The sequence below is a fragment of the Penaeus vannamei genome, chromosome 26 (genome assembly GCF_042767895.1).
Source record: "Penaeus vannamei isolate JL-2024 chromosome 26, ASM4276789v1, whole genome shotgun sequence".
NCBI classification, from domain to species: domain Eukaryota; kingdom Metazoa; phylum Arthropoda; class Malacostraca; order Decapoda; family Penaeidae; genus Penaeus; species Penaeus vannamei.
Genome location: NC_091574.1, coordinates 34,129,376 through 34,149,375, shown reverse-complemented (window position 1 = coordinate 34,149,375; position 20,000 = coordinate 34,129,376). Strand labels below are relative to the sequence as shown.

Below are 20,000 nucleotides of genomic sequence, written 5' to 3'. Positions count from 1 at the left end.
ATTCCGAGTGCCAGGTGGTGTTTGAACTTGACACATTTTTTTTTCTTGACACTCTGCTTCCCCTCGTGTGCGGCTGAGCTGTAGTGCTCCTCCGGCCCTTTCCCTCGCGTCGTCCTCTCCCCTCTTCTTGGGGCGCGGCTCTCCCCCCCCCCCCTCTTCTTTCTGTATTTGTCCCACTGACGAGCCTCCTCTTGTTCCCTCTTCTCTTCCCCTCATCTCCCCTCTAGCACCTTCCATACATCCAATCATAACGTCCCCTTTGCCACTCACTCCTTGTCCTCCAGTGCGTGTGTGTTGCCTCTGCAAGATGCCTGCTCCCCCACCCTCTCATTTGGTTCTTGTAGGCTGGGCTGTGCTTTACCAGATGTTCCCCTTTTCTCTCCCCTTCTCCCCCTGCAGTTATCTCCCCACCCGCTCGACAAATAGATGTACGATCTTTTTCCTCGATTCTCTGTTTCACCTCCAAATGTCACTCTTTCCCGGAGGATCAACGTCTCGGCCCTCCTCCCCCCCTCCTTTCCCCTCTTGTCATACCCCCCTACAGTATTTTGAATAACGAGCGGGTATTCGCAGCAGGGGAAGATCGTGAGTATTTGTAGCTGACATGACGCCTGGGATATGTTGTTTACAGGGTTGGGTGGGGGTGGAGGTGCGGAGATGACGTCACGGGGCCTAAATGCGCCGTCATTCCTTCTATTAATGTCTGTATACTCTTAGTTCGGGTGAAAGAAGATCAACGCCAGATGCCTTCGCGCGCTGCTGTCAGCCAGATCGGAGATAGCTTTATAAGGTTGTTTGTTTTCGGTTTTGAAGTAAGTTCCTGCTTTAGGCCGGGTGGATTTTATGTGTCTAGGATGAAGTGATCTTTGGATTAGGCGAGAATGGTAATCCAGGAGATCGGCCTGTGTTTGTTTAGGCTTCCCTTGAGCGCATACAGGCATCATATGACGCGGAAGCTCGCCAGTGTGTGTTCACCTCGGGGGCGAGAAGCTTGATGTCTCTCTTTGTTTTGATGCCATGGATGTTAATCTTCCTAATCTCTGTTAGTGTTGAAAGACAAATTGGGATGTCATGATTATACACAACACCGAGTAAAGGGTTGTTTTTTAGAACATGAATATAATCATGATTCTTGAAACATCATGATAAGATTGTGCGTCTATAAGTGGCGGTGTTCAGAAGGGACGCGGTGAGGCGAGGCAGCGCACGCCGTCACCGGACACAGAATAATCATAATAAAGAATGTCGCGGCACGACTTGGCGTCTCCTTAGCGCCGGCGTCGCCCACGCCTTCCTCGCCCTCCCCCCTTCGTCATCAATTCGAGTGATGACGAAGGCGCGGCGGATGCAGCCTTTCCTTCGGGCGAGAGAGCTGGCTGCGGCCTCCCTGACTGGCGGTTGTTGGTGGCGATTGAAATGGATGATCACGAGTCGATCCGTCTGGATGCAAGAGTACATTAAAATCGAATTAGTTTTTGAATTACAGCTGTTACCTTACCCCTATCCTTTTAATCCAGGGGGTTAAGGGATTTAGGGAGGAGGGGATTGAGGATTGAAAGGATTTTTGAAGGGAAATTGGAGCCGGATTGCTCGGAAGGGGAAGTGGCCTTGCGAGGCGGTGGTTACGGAAGTTTTACGATCGCGTCGCGCCGCCCGGGGCCGTCACGCCGGCCGAGCTATCGCCTTCAAACGCTCGCAGCTTTATTCTCTGTCCTCCGCGATTCTATCACTTGTTGCACGCCACCTGGTTTCGGCGGTGAAGACCCGCTCGGAAGTGAATTACCTTCTGGAGCTCGAAGAGGTCGCAGCTGGAAGAAGTGGAGGAGGGAAGGGTGGGAGGGAGCGGGCCAGCAGGTCTTCACCTTTTGGAAAGTTTTATTGAGCGCGCTGGAGGAGTCCCCGGAGCCGGCGCCGCGGTGGTGTCATGGGGTTGTGGGGTTCCATAGAGGTTACGAGGCGCATGGCGGAGGGCGTCCTCGACCCCGTGAAGGGAGGAGGCCATAAAAAGAAGTTCGGTAGCGTCTGTCAGTCACTCTATAAAGCCCCGGCAGTGTGCGCAAGACATCGTAAAGCCTGCCTGATGACTTCTGGCTGCCAGTCACGCCGGGCGCCGCTCATGACGCTCGTGCCGGAAGTTTGTTTGTTTGATATTTCTCCGCTGTTCTCTCTTTTCTCTCTCGCGTCGAGTTGTTTACGTTCGGTTCGTTGCAGGATGTTCGGTTGAGGTTCGCGTGACTCCGTTGCGTGAATGCTTTAAATAGCTGCCGTCGTTTTATTCTTGATTGACTTAATGGACTGCAGTTTAAAGAAGCTTTGTTCTCTTTAACTTCTTGCCCTCTCGACAGATTGAGTGACCTCATAGGACACACCTCGATAGATGAAGTCATTAGCGACTGCATTCGGGATCGATATTTAATAACCGTGGAGTGGCTCGTGTTATCTCACCGTCCCGCGATCGCCCTCCGAGAGATGCTCATCGCCCACAGCCACTTATCAGGTGGGATGTAAAGTGGTGAGTCACCGTCTCGGGAGATACGCCGAAGTGACTCAGAGGGGAGGCATGCAAGGGGCGGCCGCTAAGACAACACCATCACAGTTCTGCAGGCCGATGCTGGAGGCGGTTACGGGCGGCGCGAGGCAAGCCGAGACAAAGCCGCGAGACAGCCGTGTCAACACTGTGATGGGGAATGAGCGGGAGGGAGTCCTCTGGCTAGGAAGTGGGAATGAGGGAAGGGGGGGGGAGAGATAGGGAGGAGGAGGAGGAGGAGGAGGAGGAGGAGGAGGAGGAGGAGGAGGAGGAGGGGGGGGGAGGGGGGAAGGGGAGAGGGGATGGCTGTGGCTTGGGCCACGGCCTCGAGTTTTCCCCTTTTTTCTCTCTCGATTGGGCCCGGGGAAGGGGAGGGGCGGGGTGGTGCTGTTATTTAATCTTATCCTTGCCTCGGGCTCTTGGTTCCATTTTACGGCGTCTGTCGATAGATCTCCCTTCTCACCAGTGACAGATGTCGATCACGCGCTCCTTTGCCTTCGAATCACAAAGAGAGAGAGAAGGGAAAGGAAACGAAGGAAAAGCCAAGTATATATTTTCGATTGCCTTGTCTCTAGCTTCTCGCCCTCGTCCATTTCACCCAATTTATTTCGATGCAGAAAGTGTAAACTGTGTCTGGAGATATAAGGAATGCGGATAAATCCCAGAGAGACAATCCATGCAAACTGACCTTGCGTTACGGGAGAGATCGCGAAACGTGTGCTTGTTTTGTGGCCTTTAACCGCGCACCAGACTGGGGCGTGAAATACATACTCTCAGGAATTCTCGCAATCAAAGCGAGTGGGGTAATGGTTTTAATTCCTCACTTTATTTACTCAAACTTGAACGCCTGTGTGTATGTTTGTGTGTGTGTGTGAGAGAGAGAGAGCGAGAGAGCGAGTACAAAACCTGTTTCAACAAGTTCTCATGTGAGAATTACATCGCCGTTGCCCACTTGCATGAGTGAGGGAGAAAGAGAAAGAGAGAATGAGGAGAGAGTAAACCTGTCTCAACAGGTTCTCATGAGAACTTCGTTGCCCACTTGTACCACTTAAAGTATTATTCGTTCCCAGAGACATGAGAACTTGAGATCTAAAAAAATACAAAGTGCAATCTTGCATGTTCCACTCATTAATTTTAGTTTTCTCTCCAGATAATTTGTTAAGGGCACTTCGTGTTTGCGCTGTGATTTCTATTTTAGCGTTACATAAAGGATAAAAGCAAAGAGTGCCTCGCAATTGCAAGGATGTAAGTTGAGTAGAAAAGGCCAAGTATGCGAGTTCGCAGTGACTCACCGCCCCAACTTTTCCCTCTTGATTTATCGCGATGGTTTAGTGGGTTTGGTTGTTCAGGCTCGTCGTCTCGGCTGCTCGGATCTCCCGGGCTTCGGAGGCGGAGCAGGAGCCAGGCCGGGAGTGCATGGAGGAGAAATGACATGCGGGGCGAGAGAAAAATTCCCGGTGAGGACTCCCATTGCTGGCACGGTGTCGGAACGAGGGTAGGGAGACAGTGTGAGTAATGGTAAGGTTTAGGGATGACAGCGGTGCACCTCCTCTCCTGAACCTAAAAGAGGCCACCTACCTTTAGGCGGTTCCCCTTAATGCGCGACACCTTACCGCCTTTCGTCTCCTGAGGGTATGGGTCAGCATTGCCCCCCTCCCCCTCCCGGCACGCGCACATACCTACATACATATGCATACACACTTACTATGTTAGCACGCCCTTGAGTGCTACCGCCATCACCTTGGAAGAGCGCGCGGTGACGTGGTCGGCCTCCTCTCCCCGGAGGAGGAGGAAGAATGCACGAGTTTGCGGCTTAATTTCACTCGTCACGACATCACGCGAGGGAGGTCTTTGTGCTTGCTCCCCCGCCCATCTCGGTGTGAAAGTTGCTTGGTCTGTTTTGCTCTGATTTGAGTTCTCTGGAGGCTGGTGGGCAGGAAACCTTTGGCTTAGGTTGGGTGGTTGTTATTGCGTGATTCAGTGTAATTGTTATCAGATTTGGTGAGTATTTGATTACTTTTACAGTGATGATAACGATAATGTGTATTATTTGATGTTATCTTGATTGTCCTGTTGTTCTCACCTCCCGTGCTGTGATGTTTGTGAAATTGGATATATTGGCCGAAAGTGCGAACCAGACTCGATCGTGATACTCGCGTTTCGTGAAATTATTCGAGCTCGACCGTCCTTAGGTTTCGCGTGGCCTACATTTGTTCGTGATTTGTTTGTGATTTGCCATGCGTCTATGCGGGAGGTTGTGGGGGTTGGGGGCTAGGGAGAAGGAGGGGAGGGGAACGGGAAGGCGAAGGACAGGGGAGGTAGGAGTGGTATCCTGTAATGAATTCCTATGCGAGGTTGGAAGGAATTCGTTGGCTCTTCGGTAGTTATGCCGGTAGGATATTTTTTTTCTCTCGGTTCTATTATTAGAAAGTTATGATTCTGTTCCCTTCTGTTTTCGCTGGCTGGCTGGCAGGGGAGGGAGAGGGGGGGCAGGGGGAGGATGTTTAAAGTCAAGGTACCACTCCCACCACACACCCACTCCCCCATCCCTCCTCACGGGCCCCCCTCCCCCACCTTCTTCCCCGCGCATACCACATGTCTGCGTTTTGTGCTTGGAGGCCCGTGTAGTTATTTATTCTCTCGGATTTATCGTCGTTCTGGTCCGCCTGTGTTTACGTGGCTGGGGATGCTCTTAGGCCTACGGTGGAGTCTCGGAGTAGGAATCTGTGGAAAATAGTGTACAATGGTTATATACGTATACGGGATGTGTATTTGTTTCTTTACACATTCACACATACACTTTTTGTTAGACATTGGATCGACAAGCGAATTAGAGAAAATGCAGTGTTTGCGTTCTATTTTCATTATTTGCCAACGACTAATAAAAGATCAACCCTACATGATGATTTAAGGTTCATTTGTAGATTTCCTCGCTCTTTCGCCTTTGTTATGGTTCTTTGGGGAGACGGAATAACCTCAATAACTGAGTTTACGAGGCCATAAAATAATGGGGTTTTGATTGATCTCGGAGTGTGTGTGGCGTGAGGTGCCTTTATAATCACCGTGAACTCTCTCTCTCTCTCTCTCTCTCTCTCTCTCTCTCTCTCTCTCTCTCTCTCTCTCTCTCTCTCTCTCTCTCTCTCTCTTCTCTCTCTCTTTCTCTCTCTTTCTCTTCTCTCTTTCTCTTTCTCTCTCTCTCTCACTCTTCTCTCACTCTCTCTCTCTCTCTCTCACTCTTCTCTCTCTCTCTCTCTCACTCTTCTCTCTCTCTCTCCTCACTCTCTCTCTCTCTCTTCCTCACTCTTCTCTCTCTCTTCCTTTCTCTCTCTCTCTCTCTCTCTCTCTCACTCTCTCTCTCTCTCTCTCTCTCTCTCTCTCTCTCTCTCTCTCTCTCTCTCTCTCTCTCTCTCTCTCTCTCTCTCTCTCTCTCTCTCTCTCTGCCTCTATGTCTGTAATTGCGTGTGGCGGGGAGGAGCATCCCTAACGAAAGAAAAGGAGAAAGCACCAGAGATAATATACATGAAGAGCAAACAAACAAACAACGAACGCGCCGCGAGAGAAACAGCAATAACCCAAAGCAATCACACGAGGCGCCACAAAAGGATTGGTTCGTTTGATACAATTAGCTTTCGGTTCTTACTCCAGTGGGATACAAATAGGCCTATCACCCTTTTGTGGGATGGTCCTCAATCTTGGTTCGTGGGCTCTTTTAGGGGAAAGGGAGAGTGTAAATTATCGGGTAGGCCTAGCCGGAGTGCCGTAAATACATTTGATTTCACGGTGATAAGATGGTTTAATTTGATTTATTGTCCTTTCATCGAGGGGGATTTATGAAGGATTTTAAAAATTAATTTGAAGGAAGACAGTTATTAGTAGTTCGACGCTGGAGATTTTTAATATTTTTTATTAGTTTAGATGAAGATTGATGTCGGTAGTTCGTCGCACCATTTCGAAAGAACCATTGTTCTCTCATTTTATTTGCTGCTCTCGAGAAAAAAAAATCGTGTGGGACTTGTACGCGTCGTCGTAAAAAACAGTTTATGATTTCGGTGTCATTGCTCTTAAAGGAGTAAATTTTAATTGGCCCTTCATTAGCATAATTGTAGGTCTTCGAGCGCGCATTAGTGAACGGAGGTCGCAAAGCCGATTTCGAGTCGCCCGCCCGAACGCCGATTCCCAAACGAGGGAAAATGCCGCGGATTTATTGAATCGTGGAAGGAGAATATTGATGGATAGGAGGCCAAGGACGGGGGCGAGCGGTGGGTGACGTGACGGACGTCTGCGGGAGGAGGCGGGCGGGAGGCGGCCCACCTCCGACCTCGCGACCTTGTGTGAGTGACAGCCGCTCCGAGAGAGATGTTACACCCGCGCGCGACAGATGGGACCGACCGACCGCCTTGGTGTGCGTGGGGGAGAGGTGGCATGGGAGGGATAGGGGGGGTGGGTCGTCTCTTAGTAATTCATATCTCTTTCCCTCGGCCTTTCTGATTTGTTTGTCTGTTTCTCTGTCCTTGTTCATCATATATGTTATTCATGACTTTCGTTGCCTCCCTCCCTCTCTCTCTCTCTCTCTCTCTCTCTCTCTCTCTCTCTCTCTCTCTCTCTCTCTCTCTCTCTCTCTCTCTCTCTCTCTCTCTCTCTCTCTCTCTCTCTCGCTCGCTCGCTCGCTCGCTATCTACCTCCTTCCCTCCATTCATCCATCGGATGAAAAGAAAGACAGAGAAAGCAAGAGAGAGAGATAATATGAGATGCAAATGACTTGTCTCGGGGGTCGTTGTCGACGGAGGAGGAGGAGGAGCGGGAGCAGCACCCCTTATTTGCGGTGCCCCGGCCAGGTCACATGCTCTCCAAGCCTCGGCGCATAGTCCGGGGGAGTGGGCGCATTCCTGCGGGATTTAATGGGTGGATTGGAAAAATGTAACGAGAAGGAAAAGAGAAACAATAGATTAGCAAAGGACGCAGAAGCAGGTGCCTGCATATTTCTTGTGGTGGTCGCATACCATTCGGAGTTGGGAGGGAGGGAGGGAGGGAGAGAGAGAGAGAGAGAGAGAGAGAGAGAGAGAGAGAGAGAGAGAGAGAGAGAGAGAGAGAGAGAGAGAGAGAGAGAGAGAGAGAGAGAGAAAGAGAGAGAGAAAGAGTGAGAGTGTGAGAGAGAGAGTGAGAGAGAGAGAGAGAGAGAGAGAGAGAGAGAGAGAGAGAGAGAGAGAGAGAGAGAGAGAGAGAGAACGAAAGAAAGAAAGAAAGGATTCCTCGCGCAAAAAGGTCACGCCACAAGAAAGAGGAACAAGAAGAGGAGTCGCCGAATGCAGGAAATCGCCCCGTAGTAAACCGCGACTTGCCAGATGCGTGTGATTACGGATTTTAAGGCCGCGTTATAACGAGGGAGCGATTGGACGCGGAAGATGAGTGTGGGGACGGCGAAATGCGATGGGTACTGGGGTGGCCGGGGTTGGGGTGATGAAGGGTGGAGGGGGTTGGGGATGCGGGGGTTGGTCGTGATGAAGGGCGGTGGGGGTGAGGGGTGGTGGAGCGCGGTGGAGGTGGCGATCGTTTTAGTGAGGCGGGGAGGGGGAGGGGGAGGGACTGAGAGTGGAGGGTGGATACGGCGCTGATAGTGGCTCTTTTTAAGTCGATTTTTTAGGGGATGTTGAAACAGCAGATGGAGTTTTCTCTGTTGGTATTGTTTGGGAAATATTGTTTAATCTAACATTAAAGTAACAAATAGTATTTTCTGAATGTGCGAATTGCAAGCAGCTGGTGATGTCGATTTCACCTGAAAGAGGACAAAAGCCTTGAATCGTTAGTTTGATTAATCATTGTTAACACACCTGCGCGAGCACGGGTGGGGAGGACGGGGGGGGGGCAGGTGTTTTATTCATCCTTTCGTCCACGGCCGGCGCGAGGTGAATGAACGGCCATTGTTACACTGTGGGTTGTGTACCGGAGTTGTGTGCATAAACTGGGCAATTTTAGTGTTGAAAGGGACGGAAAAGGGTTAGCTGATTGAGGGCGGAGCTGATGATCTTGATGACCAGGCGAGCAGAATCCTCCCGCGTAGACATTTATTGCCCGTTTCTCGGCAAAAGACGGAAAACGCGTTAGGTTCGGATCCAGCTTTTTGTGGCACGCGAGCGGGTGAGCGGAACGGAGCGGGACCCGCCCGTGCACGCCCAAACACACACGCCCGCGTCACACGAAACGGCGGGCGGGCGGAAGTGTGTGTCGTCGGTGCAAAGTCCCCTTCCGGTGCTTCTGGCGAGCGGGGCGCCGACTCTGGCTGGCGGGCGGATCGCGGGCGGGTAGGCGTGCAGAACGAGGTGGATGAGGGTTGTTGCGATGATCTGCGCTGTGGTGGTGACGAGGATGGGCGATGGATAGGGGTTGTCTGGGATGATTTTTAGGATAGGAATTAAGTAAAGACGGGTGGTGGATGAAACTGACACTGCTGTAACATTTAAATGACTTAATCTGAGTTTGTCAGGAGTATGACCTTAAAGAAAGGTTATTGTTCCTCTCGTCCTTCAGATGTCGTCAAGAGTGTGAACAGGAAAGTGGGCGTGGGTGTTTGCCCAGCAAAGAGGGGGCTAGGCGGGGCTGTCGAGCTTGGCCAGACACTCCCACGACGCCTCCCCGCGCGCCCGCTGCCCCGTCCTCCTTCTGGAGAGATCCCGACGGGCCAGCCGGCGTCCGCGTGCACTCGCAGGGCGCGAGGGACCACCTGTTACGAGGGCCTTGCGTCGCCTCGCTGTGCCTGTCTCCGACGCGTCACGTGACACCTCGTTAGCGTTACCTTTCGACCTCCTCGCGGCCATCGGGACTGGGTCGGAGTCCTTCGCGTGGCTGGTGTACATTTTACTCTTTTGCCTCAGCATCCTCTCTCCCCCTCAGTAGAGAAAGGTGTGAAGAAAGTAAAAAAAATAAATAATAATAATAATGATAATAATAATAAAATAAAGGAACGCAAACGTGCTTCACTAGTCCTTCGTAGAAAAGCATGACAGGGGAAGGAAGGAAAAAGACGGAAGTAAGGAAGGGAGGAAGGAAGGAAGCGTTCATTCACAGGACGCTTGACGCACGGTGAGCCTCGCTTCGCTTCCGGTCGCTGTTCTTTCGCTTTTCTTTGTCCTGCTTGGCTCGGGTCGTGCTGCTTCGTGATGCATTCTGATGGCTTTGCTGATGGCGACGCTGCTGTGTGGTGGAGATAGCGGTTAAAAGATGAAGGAGGAAATACTTAAAATGCAGTAAATTCAGTCGTATATAGTTTTCGTTTCGTAACAAATTACTTTTTTTTTCAAAAACTGCATCCCGTAAAGTAAGCAAAAAATCTGAAATCTTGAAGAAGTACATGGTAAAAAGTGTGATTCTCAAGCACGCAAAATTTAAGCACAGAACCACCCAAGTAGGGGTAAGGGGAGGAGGGGGACGGGGGAGAGGGAGGGGGTGTAGGCGGGCTCCTAATCCAAGGCACTTACGCACAGACACGCACGAATGGCATGACAGCAAGAGCTTCATGGAGTGCTTTCGCGTGCCGTGTGTGTCCGAGCGCAAACCCCAGTCAGGTTAAGCGCGAAGTGTTGTGGAACGGCCTGTAGGACTGTCCTTGCGAGGCCGAACAGAAAGGCAGAGAGAGGGGATTAGGCGATTAGAATAAAGAAAAGGAAAAACAAACAGATTATACCGCTGGATGACATGAAAAACGGGATTCCAGCTACATCTGAATTATTTTACAAGTCGAGATATTTCTTAAGTGATTTTTATACCTTGAAAAAAGATTGGTATAACATTCGCTGTAAATATTTCACAGGATGTTTTCATTGTTATTTCATTGCTAAACAGACTAGTCTGAGAATTTCTGGCGCGGCTGTTAAGACTGCTAATGACCCGTTATTCACCCTCTTTAGGTCCTGCAGCCTTCCGTTATTAGCCGGTAAATCTGTAGGAAGTACTGGCTAACAATGTTAGCTTCTCTGTTTCCTGTGTGCGGTTAGCATTATGGGAGGTGTGTGTGGAAGGGCAAAGGGGCGTGGAAAGTGTGTCAGGACAGGTGAGAGTGGGTAATGACGGCGGCCAGGTGTGAGCCCCTCGCTATACCAGAGGCGTTTCGCGTATCGGTTCTCCACGCGACGCCAAGCTCCATGACGGGCGGCCTGGACCCCTGCTAGTTATGCAGTAAATTCTCATTAAACCACTCCATTATATTATATTTAATTTGATCTGGAACTGATATCCTCTCTCTCCTCTTCCTTCTTTCTCCTCTCCGTCCCTTTCCAGCTGTTTCCGTTCTTTGCCCCGTACGGCGTGTAGTAAGCCTACCAGCGGCCCCAGTGGCGGCGGGAGACGCAGGAAGTGACGCCAGAAGTGGCCACTTTCGGGCGCTTGGGGACATACCGGTGCATGTCCCATCCGGTCTAAGCGTGAGGAAGGTCCTGGGTAGCTGAGTTAATGTTTTATTTCTTTCAAGTGGGTGTGGGTGCGGACGGCTTTTATGGGATAAGCGTTGTGCGTCTGGGGCCGCCGCGTGTGCGATGCCGATTAGGTTTGGTGCTGTGTATGATTATGTGTCCAATTTTGGAGATTAATGATGTGCTTTCTCCTCTTTCCCAGATCCTGCTGAAGGACATCGAGGCACACGGTCCAGTGTTGAAGAGCGTCCTGCGGCAGTACGAACGCATTGCCGCAGCCGCAGCCGCACCGCCACCACCACAGCCAGCAGCGGCAGACAGCGACCCTTCCACAGCCACCAAGGACCTTCCATCCACCTCTTCCTCCACCTCCACTTCCGCCTCCACCTCCAGAGCAACATCAGGACGCCGTAGCGGAAAGGACATCCCCAGGAAAGCTCGCTCCCTCGAGAAGCGCTGGCACCAGATCTACCTGCGCTCCCTCGAGTGGCACTACTACCTGGAGGGCGTCATCGCCAACTTTAAGGTAGGTGCCAGGGCGTGTGAGAGAGAGAGAGAGTGAGTGAGTGAGTGAGTGAGTGAGTGAGTGAGTGAGTGAGTGACTTATTCTGATAGTTTTAGAATTCGACACGGGAAAAATCCAGTCACGTCCCTTTACACAAGGCATGAAACGCCAACCAGTTCTTGTTGCAATCACACAAGAAAGTCCACCCCTACCCCCTTCCTTCAGAAGAATTAACATAACCTCAAGACTCGCGATAGCAATAAAAGCAACACATAACTGGCCGTGCTTGTTCCCGCTTCCACACGCGACCGGCACGTGGCGAGGGGTATCCCGCGGCCACTCGATCCGGTACCCACCCGCCCACAAACCTGCAGGAGCGACACCCTTCTCGCCCAGACGCCGCCCTCCCCAAGCGCTCTTTTATTCTTTGCATTCACGCTCCCGCTCCCGCTTTCTCACGCCCATTCACATCTTTCCTTCATTCATACGCGCTAGCCAGGGGGTCGTGGCCTTCATGCATAAACACACGCGAGGGGGAGGGATGTTGTTGTTTTCTTGCTGCGTGTGTTTGTTTTGTTTGTTGTGCCTCTGTCTTGTTTGCTGAGTCGTCGGGGGTTCCTTGATAAACAAAGGGGTGTGTCGAGCATTGGTAATTGGCGTTAGCGGGAGGAACAGGTTTGTTGTCTCCCATGTGTCGGCCGGGGTTTAAGCGCCATTGAGTCGGGGAAGCGAACGGTACTCGGCTTCGTAAGGGAGCATCGCCTTCATCGTCTTTATTTGGGAGACTTATGGAGATGTAGATACATATGTGCACGTGTGTGTGTGTGTGTGTGTGTGTGTGTGTGTGTGTGTGTGTGTATGTGTGTGTGTGTGTGTGTGTGTGTGTGTGTGTGTGTGTGTGTGTGTGTGTGTGTGTGTGTGTGTGTGTGTGTATACATATACACACAAATATATGTGTGTATATATATATATATATATATATATATATATATATATATATATATATATATATATATACTGTATATATACACACAAACGCTCACACACACTCACACATATACATACATGCAAACAAATATAGCCAATTCTCATAAGACCTTTGTAAGGTTTTAATAATGTTTATTCTCTGCCCACCCATTAAGAAGCGAAGGCCAGACCATCCTCATCAATTGGAAACCTGTGAAGGGCGAAAGACAAACGGTCTCTTTGTATCGCTCTTACGTTATATCCCGCACGTGCAAGGTGTTAGAAAATAATTGAACGAGTTAGTCAGGCTGTCTGGTAGTTTACGAGCTCTTGGCGACTCTTGAATCGACACCTTTTTGGGGATTGTTTGCTGTTGTTTTGAGAGAATCTTTACTTGAAGAACACTACCATGGTAACAGAATAAACCATTTTAGCACCGCCGGCCATGTTTTTACCGCCACCTCTTTTGTTGTTTTCTCTTTCGCTTTCCGAACTATTTTTTTTCTCTTTCTTTCCTCATTCAGTCTTAGTAACTGCGTCCTTGGAGAGAGAGAGAGAGAGAGAGAGAGAGAGAGAGAGAGAGAGAGAGAGAGAGAGAGAGAGAGAGAGAGAGAGAGAGAGAGAGAGAGGGAAGGAGAGGGGGGGGGGGGGGGGAGGGGGAGGAGAGAGAGAGGGAGAGAGAAACAGACAGACAGACAGACAGACAGAGACACAGACACATACACAGACATACAGAGAGAGAGAGAGAGAGAGAGAGCGACGGGGAGATAGAGGGGAGGGGGAAGGGCATATACGTGTCTCGCGAGGTGAATGTAAACTTGTTTGAGATGAGAATGGCATTTTGGTTGTGAGTGTAGGTGACTCATGACGGAGTTTCCCTTTTCGTACGACGGACAGTGGAATGGAGTGTATGATCAGAAAGAAAAAAAGAAAAAAGGTGGAAGAGAGAAGTGAAAAGTATAAATGTTTGAATAAACGGATGATAATGCGTGTATTGTTGACGTGATTGAATCTGCTTTTGGTGGTGACATGAATATGAATGCGATAGATAACATTGAGAGTGTTACGAGAGTCCTTGGTGGCTCGACAACAATTGATTATGCATTAGCGATACGACCACTTATAGAAACTTCACAAGTCACCTCATTATTTAGTTCGTTAACAAGCACTTCGGAAAAAAAGCTAGATAAGCCAATTAACGTAACAAAGAGAGATCCCTGTTATTTTTTTAGGCCTATGGATGTAGAATCTATCATCATTAGAGCCGATTTGGGCGAATTAAACCGTGTTCTTTCTCAGTCGGCGCTGAAGCCATTGTGCGGGACTCCAAATGACGCGGGGATAATGGCTCCATCCGTCACAGAGCCGCGTTTGGCATCGGGTCCATTCACGTGGCTGGTGAAAATCCTTTTAATTGACTCCAGCGTAAAACAGGATGATTATCGGCGTAGGGGAAGGGAGGGAGGGGGAAGGAGGGGGATGGGGGGGAGGGGGTGGGTGGAGTTAGGTTTAGTCTTGGGATGTGTGTCATACCGAATGTCGGCACGGATCTTTGTTTTCACTTTCTTTGGTCTCTGTCTCTCTCTCTCTCTCTCTCTCTCTCTCTCTCTCTCTCTCTCTCTCTCTCTGCTCTCTCTCTCTCTCTCTCTCTCTCTCTCTCTCTCTCTCTCTCTCTCTCTCTCTCTCTCTCTTCTCTCTCTCTCTCTCTCTCTCTCTCTCTCTCTCTCTCTCTCTCTCTCTCTCTCTCTCTCTCTCTCTCTGTATATATATATATATATATATATATATATATATATATATATATATATATATATATATATATATATGTATGCATGTATGTATGTATGTATGTATTTATATATACAAATGTATATGTATTTATACATATATATGTGTATATATATGTTTGTGTGTCTGTCTCGTATCTATTTATCAATATTTCTTTTTCTTCATCCCTTTCTCTGTTCGCGGTAGGCCTGCAGAACGTGTACCCTCGTATGCATATCGTCGGAAGCCTGATTAGTGTCTGCCACGTCACTCCTGTTGATGTTGACCTCTGGCGTTGGTCGTGCCCTTGCTGAGATTGCGTTTCCCGCTGCAAAACTCTTCGAGACTTTTCCGGACTCGCGCAAACGCAAAAATAGCATTGGATTCCTGTGGGTCATCCGGCCAGCAGAGGTCCGCTGGTCCTCGTTTCGGTCTCTTTGTGTGAGATGGCGTTTTCGTGTCGAGTTTGTGTCGTGGGTTCCCGTCGCCATTCGATAGACGATTAGATACTGTTGTCGTTGATAGCGTCTGGATCAGCCAGTCTTCGTGAGGATCGCTCTTTTTCTCTTTTTTCCCGGCGTTCCTCATCCTCCTATTTTTTCTCCTTTTCTTCGTTTCTCTTGTATTTACTTTATGGTTGTCTTAAGCTTTTGATTTCCACTTACTTGAGTCGTCCGTGTCCTTGCTGAGACGGTCGTCAAGTACCTTTAATTAGCCCTGAAGGCAGCTGGAGCGGTTCTTGAGTGCCTGTCATTAGCATTAGATGTACTTGTGATATTGTGATAACCATGAGTGCCATCCATGACATCCGACGTATGGTTCAGCTGGCACTCGAACTCCTCCTTATCACGGGGAGATAAAAGAGCTCTTGGTACAGAAGGAGCCTCTTTGATGAAGGTGTTTGGCGTTGGCGTTGTGTACGTGGCTTGCGTGTAATTAAAGCGTGCAATGGCCGGGAATGCTGGCGACTGGGTTTAGTACGCTGTCCGTATGGCTCTTGATCGGCAACCCGTTGGTAGGTGGCGGATTTTAGAAGATGGATGGGGTTTATGATGGCGGGGTGCTAGTGGCGGGTGAAATAGGCGGTGGATGAGACGGGCTATTTTGTAATTCTTGGGTGGATTAGGTGGGCGATGGTGTAATGTTTGAAGTGGATGAAGTAGGTGATGTAATTCTTGAGGTGGGTGAGACGGGTGACGGGCTGGTCATACCACACATTTCTCGCCACGTGGCCGTGAGGAGGTCAGGCAGAGGCTAGCCGAGCGTCACGTTACTCTTGGGTGTGACCCCAGTTTCTCCTGTCCCTTTCCCTCTCCCTCTTCGTCCTGTTCCCAAATTTAGTCCGTCTATTTCATGCCCTGCCTTTATTCTTTATCTGTTGATTTCATCTTTGTATTCATCAGTACTAATCGGAGATGTAGAATATTAGGTTAAATGCGAGAAGGCTTCGAGATCTCCAGAGGAAAGGGATTCAGGGAGGATCTAGCCTCCAAGGGCTTCTGTATGGGTCTTATAGAGCTTCTGTGTATTCCTGGTCGGACGCCGGGGGAGCAGTGACCCCAGGGGGGACTAGGGGGACTTGGGGGACTTGATCTCTTGACTGGTGAATTCGACACCTCTCGCGATCATATTGTACCCGCCCATGCTAAACTTGGAGAGCGAAATTGCTTTTGTTTTTCGTCTTCGATTTTATCTGCGTTTGCCCGATCTCAGCTTTTCACGAGAAATATTTTTGCCCCCTCGGTATTCCAGGGAACTCGGTTTCTCCCCACGCCAGACCGGCGCCGCGGAACTCCCGTGGTCGAAGAACTTTCGGTGATTAGTCATGGGCAGCGTAGAGAGCTATAAACTTCCTGGTATTTTCATGCCCGAGTGGCGTACAGGTGGGTACAAAGGATGCCTTTTGCGTAATGCGTTTGTACCCTGCCTCAACGTTTAAGAGCTTTCATGTGTTCGCATGACCCCTTGGAGGTTTGCGCTTGTTGAAAGGTCAGCTGAAGGTAGACAGACGTTCAGGTATTTCTTTTCTGTTTATATAAGCGGGAAACTTTCTCATTTCGAGCTTTTGTGCTGTCAGGGAAAAATACGAAAAGACAAAAAGAAGTGTTGGTCATGAGAGGCTCGAGAAAGGATGTAGGACACCGTGGGACGTTAGTTAACACCGCATACTTTTTCGCTGACTTTTTTCTGCTTTGCGCTGGACACGTGACTCCTTGGTGGACACTCCTGCCCACACCGGATACGGCGACGGACCCATCAGGACGATAGCGTAAAGTGATATCTGATATCCTTCCCCATCCCTCTCTTTCCCTCCCCCTCCCTCCCTCCCTCCCTCCCCGCCTCCTTCCTTCCCGTCCTCCCTCCTGTACCTCACCCCTTCCTTCCTTCCCCCCAGCCGTGAGGAGCGACCTTCCCACGACCTCCTCTCCTCTTTCTCTCTTGGCTTTTTTTCCTCCAACATTTCGTTATTCTGCTTCTTTGTTTGATGTCACTTTCGTTTCCTAATTTTGTTTTCCTTTAACGCTTTGATTTTTAAAAATCTTTTTTCTCTCTTTCTTTCTCTTGTTTCCTCCTTTTGTTCTCCCTCTCCTGCTCTCTCGCCCCTTGCTTTACAACTTCCTCTCCATTAAGTTCCAGGGTAAGGCACTGGTCTTCCCCCTTCCTTCCTTCCTTCCACTCCTTTCGCAATATTGTTGTTGTTAACTTTCTCTATTGCCCGCTTTATTCTCACTTTCATCTCGCCTCACTCTCCATTGCAGCCCACTTCCAGATTTTTTTAAGAATCCCTTTCTTTAATTTTATTCATATGAAATTGAAGTAAATATATATTAGAAAGAGTAAAATCTTCCATAGCTATTTGCATCAGTTTAAAACTATTCCAAGAAACAGTTATACATAAAGAATTGCCCAGCATACGTTCAGCATCAGTTGATTACCAAGAGTGATCTAATGTTCTTTTATTAATTTCTTTACTCTGTCATCTGCTGGTTTTAAATAATCACTTGGAGCAAATGAGACTACGGTCATCATCCATCAGTCACCAATTAGCCCTCAGACCTCAGTCCTCTGTCTTTAGATGAGAGTCCCCAGTCCTCAGAACTTACTTCCTTACTTACAGATCTTACAGTCCTTACTTCACAATCCTCAGCTCACAGTTCCCAGTCCTTAGTTTAGTCCCCAGTTCTTAGTTCCCAGTCCTCAGTCCGCAGTACCCAATCCCCAGTCTTTAGTTCACAGTCCCCTGTCCTCAGTCCTCAGTTGACAGTTCTCAGTCAGCCGCCGCGTTTGACGTCTTTCCCTGCTGCGTCTCGGCCGTGCGGGTGACGTGCCACGTGACGGAAAAGGGAATGATGGGTTTGTGTCTTTGTTGGTCTTGCTTGAGTTGCATGGGATTTGGAGTGGGCTTTTCGGGGTGGTTGTGCTTTCTTCTTCGTCTCTTCCTCCTCCTTCTTCTTCTACTGCTTTTTCTGCTCTTCCTCCTCATTATTATTATTTGTTGTAGTAGTAATATTCTCCTCCTTCTCCTTCTTCTTCTATTCTTTGTGTGAACATGTTATAGATAGCAGATGCTTGGGACTATATAGAGAGATGGATTGATTTGATTAATGAAGTTTTGTATTTGTTTGGTTGTCTTTGCGTTTTATGTTGTTGTTTTTCACTTATTCGCAAGAAGACAGGTGACAGGGCAAAGGTATTCTCAGTGAGATGATTGCGACAGCGGGCGATTTTCCGCATGCAGTTCTCTCTCCTATTCTCCATCTCCGCAGGCAATTCATGCAATTGCAATCGAATGACCTCGTGCGGTTTTATGGCATCTCTGCAACATCGATTATGAATTGCTGCGGTTCTTGTTTCCCCGAACGATGTCGGAGGTTACAAAACGTTCACGGGTCAGTAAGTAATTCCATCTCGTTTCCGCGTCACGCCGTAATGAAACGTTCGTGCGTAAGCGAAAACCTCCCTTTTTGCTACGGACTATTTCTCGTATAATTAATGTCGCGATAATGAGCCTTCTGGGGAGAGTCTCGTGCGTGACGAGTTTTTGCGAGAGGGAGCGAGATGGTTGAGTAGCCGTGGGTATAGTTAGGTGTAGATGACCAGGGCGATTTGGCATTTAAGGTCGTTTTTCGTTTCGCCTTCGCACTTTCACCTCTGTTTCATTGCGATGTTGCAACCGTCGAGAACGGCAGTCTTGTATTCTGACGTAATTGAAGAATTTATTTTTATTTTTTATTTCCATTTCGACTTCCTTTCACGTTCTTTTCTTCGGTCTCTCACGTCTTCTTCCATTGTTTTTTCGCTTATGTTTTTTATCGATTATTCTTCCACGATTTCCTCTTCAGTTTGTCACGTCTTCTTGCTTTGTCTGTCGTTCTTTTTTTTTCTCTCTGTATTCACTTCTTAAGCGCTTCGTGATAATTCTTTGTCTCTTTCTTTCACTCATTTTCTTTTGTTTACCTTTTCCTTTTTCTTTTGTATCATCATCATCATCATCATCACGCCCGTTTTATTATCATTAATCACTCCATGTTTGCTTCTACATCCGCTCTACCCCCCACCCCCTCCCCCCTACAGGATAACCACAGAAATAACCCGTGAGAAAAACTTTGCCTTTTCTTTCTTTAGCGTGGAGGTTATGAGAAGGAAATGAAATGTATGGGGCTTTGTCTCTCTCTCTCTCTCTCTCTCTCTCTCTCTCTCTCTCTCTCTCTCTCTCTCTCTCTCTCTCTCTCTCTCTCTCTTTCTCTCTCTCTCTCTCCTTTTCGCATTAACCTCTTCCTTTTCTTCCTTATCGTGGGACCACGGAAGAAACAGAAGACAGGGAATAAGGAGGAGGAAGGGAAAGGAGAGGGAAGAGAGTGAGTATTACTGATTGTGGGATATTTGCCGGAGCACGGTGATTGTTATTAAGCCTCACTGTACATCCGTGGCTAATGGGAAAGTGCTTCATGGACGATTGTGCCGTTGCTAAGTATGATGTCGAAATGTGAGGGGGTTGTGCTGTGATAACGTTTTTTTTTGTTTTGTTTATTTATTTATTTATTTATTTCGTTATTTGTTTCATCAAGGTGTGATTGGTGCGGATTTGTACAGTGGAAATGCCTAACGAACTGCTGTTAGTTGATGGAGTGGTAATATGAGGGATATTTGAGGAGGTCAGGAAATCGCATGTTTGGAGGCCGTTCTTGGACAAATCCTCGTGACGAATCTTCTGGTAGGACATCGCCGGGAATGGTTCAATCTCAGGCCTTCACGAGACAGTGTGGTGGGTGACTGAAGACCGTTTGTGGGACGGTGGATGAGGGGAAGGTGTGGGGGTGGGGACCGGAGAGGGGTGGGTGGGGGGTCGGGGGTTCTTCTGCTTCTGTTGTTTGTGGATTATTTCTTGGGTTGAGGTTGTTATGCTATTGCTTGACGTTTTTTTTTTTTCTTTCGCTGGTTATTCTCGTTTTACTTGGAGGAAAGTTTCTTGTATTCGAGGATTCGGTTGCGGTGGGGTTTGGTCGCGTAACGGGCTGTCGCGTGACTGTAACGGCCGTGTTTATGCGCATCTCTGTCCTTAATTTAGGAAAAAGTAGGGCAAAGGCAAGGGCGCTTTCACTTCGCACCTCATTCGTTTTAAAAGCCTGCTCGTAATAGCTCTCGTGCTTCCGTTCTCAACTCGTCCCTGTCTTTACTTCCAGCCACCCTTATCCTCCTTTTCCCATCCCCACTTTTCTTTCCCCTCCCCCTCCCCCTCTCTCCTTCCCTCCCCCTCCCCCTCTCTCCTTCCCTCCCCCTCCCCCTCTCCTTCCTCCCCCTCCCCTCTCTCCTTCCCACCCCCTTCCCCTTC

The 20,000-nt window shown here is 49.0% G+C and overlaps 1 protein-coding gene across 1 annotated transcript in view; it reads left to right on the top strand.

Moving 5' to 3' along the window:
* Positions 1 to 20,000, top strand: part of LOC113812456 (uncharacterized) — a 504,081-nt gene that overhangs the window by 377,492 nt on the left and 106,589 nt on the right. Inside the window, exon 11 of the mRNA XM_070139852.1 lies at positions 11,132 to 11,455. Coding sequence (XP_069995953.1) covers positions 11,132 to 11,455 — 324 coding nt within the window. The remainder of the gene's footprint in view (positions 1 to 11,131; positions 11,456 to 20,000) is intronic.